General features: G+C 44.1%; 1 protein-coding gene across 1 annotated transcript in view; it reads right to left on the minus strand.

Moving 5' to 3' along the window:
- Window positions 1-2601, minus strand: part of LOC106817516 (pleckstrin homology domain-containing family H member 1-like) — a gene marked incomplete in the record, with an annotated part of 29570 nt that overhangs the window by 10317 nt on the left and 16652 nt on the right. The window contains 1 exon segment of the mRNA XM_014822186.1: window positions 721-945. Coding sequence (XP_014677672.1) covers window positions 721-945 — 225 coding nt within the window.

Here is a 2601-nt window from a genome sequence, read left to right on the forward strand (position 1 = left end):
GGAATATAAACGCAGGAATAGAACGCTGGAATATAAACGTAGGAATAGAACGCAGGAATATAACACGGGAATATAAACGCAGGAATAGAACGCTGGAATATAAACGTAGGAATAGAACACAGGAATATAAACGTAGGAATAGAACACAGGAATATAAACGCAGGAATAGAACGCAGGAATATAAACGTAGGAATAGAACGCAGGAATATAAACGCAGGAATAGAACGCTGGAATATAATCGTAGGAATAGAACACACGGATATAAACTCAGGAATAGAACGTAGGAATATAACGTAGGAATAAAACGCTGGAATATAAACGCAGGAATAAAACGGAAAAATAGAACGCTGGAATATAAACGTAGGAATAGAACGCAGGAATATAAACGCAGGAATAGAACGCTGGAATATAAACGTAGGAATAGAACGCAGGAATATAACACGGGAATATAAACGCAGGAATAGAACGCTGGAATAAATAAACGCAGGAATAGAACGCTGGAATATAAACGCAGGAATAGAACGCAGGAATATAACACGGGAATATAAACGCAGGAATAGAACGCAGGAATAGAACGCAGGAATTGAACGCAGAAATAGAACGCATGAATAGAACGCAGCCTGAATAGAACACAGGAATAGAATGCCCAGTGCGCGCGTGCTCCCCCAACCCTCCCCCACCATTCTCCTCCCCCAACCCTCTCTCCCTCCCCCGCCCCGCGCGCGTGTGCGTCCGGTCTTCCTTGTCTTCTTTGTCTTCCTTGGTGTTTATGAGCAGGTAAGTGGTGCCCTGGTCCTCCACGTGGATCGCGAGCGTGTACTGCTTCGACTGCTGCTGCCTCCGCTGCTCCGAGGTTTCCTCCAGCAGCCCCTCGTCGTCGCTCTCCTGTGCCTCGACGATCTCCTCCACCCGCGCCGTCTTCATGTTGATCGTGCCGATAGGAACCTAGGCAGGGGACGCCGCGGTCAGTACTGCGGGGGAGGAGGCGCAAAGGATGGGGGTAAGGGGAGCCACGATCAGCGATGCAAGTGCCATGGGCGCTGGAGGGCAGGGGACAACGCGGTCGGTGATGCATGGGGCAGGAGGCGCGACGGATGAGGGTGCCGTGCGGCAGGGTACGCCACGGTCAGTATCGCAGGGACAGGGGGCGCCGCGGTCAGTGACGTGGGGGCAGGGGGCACCACTGTCAGTGACGCAAAATAAGGGACGCCGCAGTTGCTGGACAGGGGGAGCTTCGATCAGTGAATGTGCAGTAGTAGTAGCTCAGAGTGACATAACTCATTCCAAGTGAAGGAACTTCATAAGCGCAAGACAACCGATGCTTGCTTGCTTCTGCATACCACGAAGAACAGACCGCGATGTCTAGTTTATGCAAACGTCCAACCTACATAGTAAATTTACCAAAAACACCGTACATATTCCCGTGACATCTACCTTAGATTCTAGATTTTAGATTAGACAAGATCCCTCTCTTGACAGAGAGTACTAACAACACTCAACCGACAGAGAAAGGTTGAATCAAGCATACAGAACGGAGATTTTACTCGATGTCTAGTTTATGCAAACGTCCAACCTACACAGTAAATTTACCAAAAACACCATACATATTCCCGTGACATCTACCTTAGATTCTAGATCTTAGATTAGGCAAGATCCCTCTCCTGACAAAGAGTACTAACAACACTCAACCGACAGAGAAAGGTTGAATCAAGCATACAGAACGGAGATTTTACTCTGAGTCAAGTTTGACCAAACTGAGATGTCTACCCTTTTCTCTCTTAGATCTGTCCACAACAAAGCGTCTACTCTCGATCGTCGAAACAACAGGCATCTTTACGTGACATCTACCTTTGATTAGGCAACAAAAATTTACATCTACCTTAGATTAAACAACAATGAAAGTGTCAATGACACTGTAGCTCACCTTGAGTGTGATAGAAAGAGGGGGGATATATAAAGCAAGAATATATATGGGAGAACTCCCATTATATAGCATATCTCCCATTATATACTCTTGATAATGATATATGCATAAGTTTTGATGCGAAAATAAATGTTTCAGATCTGGTGTTCGAATATCGCGCAAATAAAAACAATAAAATATTCCACTCAAATTACTGTAACGAAGAATCTAAAACACAATATTACACGTATATAGGTATGATTGTAGAGTTGTTGACCAGTTAGACGAAATAAACGTAATAGGACGTTGTCATCTCTCCCAAGGAATAACAACTGTTTTGGGGCTAGCCTTACACATTCACATAACAAAATGGAATGAATTTAGATGGCCATTTTAATTTTTGCCAAAAAAATGGGCGTGGCTCAAACGTAGGTCAACTGGCGTGCTCCAAAATAGGAAGTTCAAATCTCTCCCATAGAAGTAACAACTGTATTCAATTTGAAACATGTGGGTCAAACGGTTCTTGAGTTATCGTTGATCGTAGGCAGACAATAAAATGCATAGTGAAATTGCCAAAATCTACTTAATTTGCATAATTTAAAAAAAATCAAAACCTGTGTGATATGTTTTGGGGCCAGTCCTTATTCATTCACATACCAGAAATGAGCAAAATCCATTGAACCTGAACTGACTTATGG

The sequence above is a fragment of the Priapulus caudatus genome, unplaced genomic scaffold, assembly GCF_000485595.1.
Source record: "Priapulus caudatus unplaced genomic scaffold, Priapulus_caudatus-5.0.1 Scaffold1751, whole genome shotgun sequence".
Classification (NCBI taxonomy): Eukaryota; Metazoa; Priapulida; class Priapulimorpha; order Priapulimorphida; family Priapulidae; genus Priapulus; species Priapulus caudatus.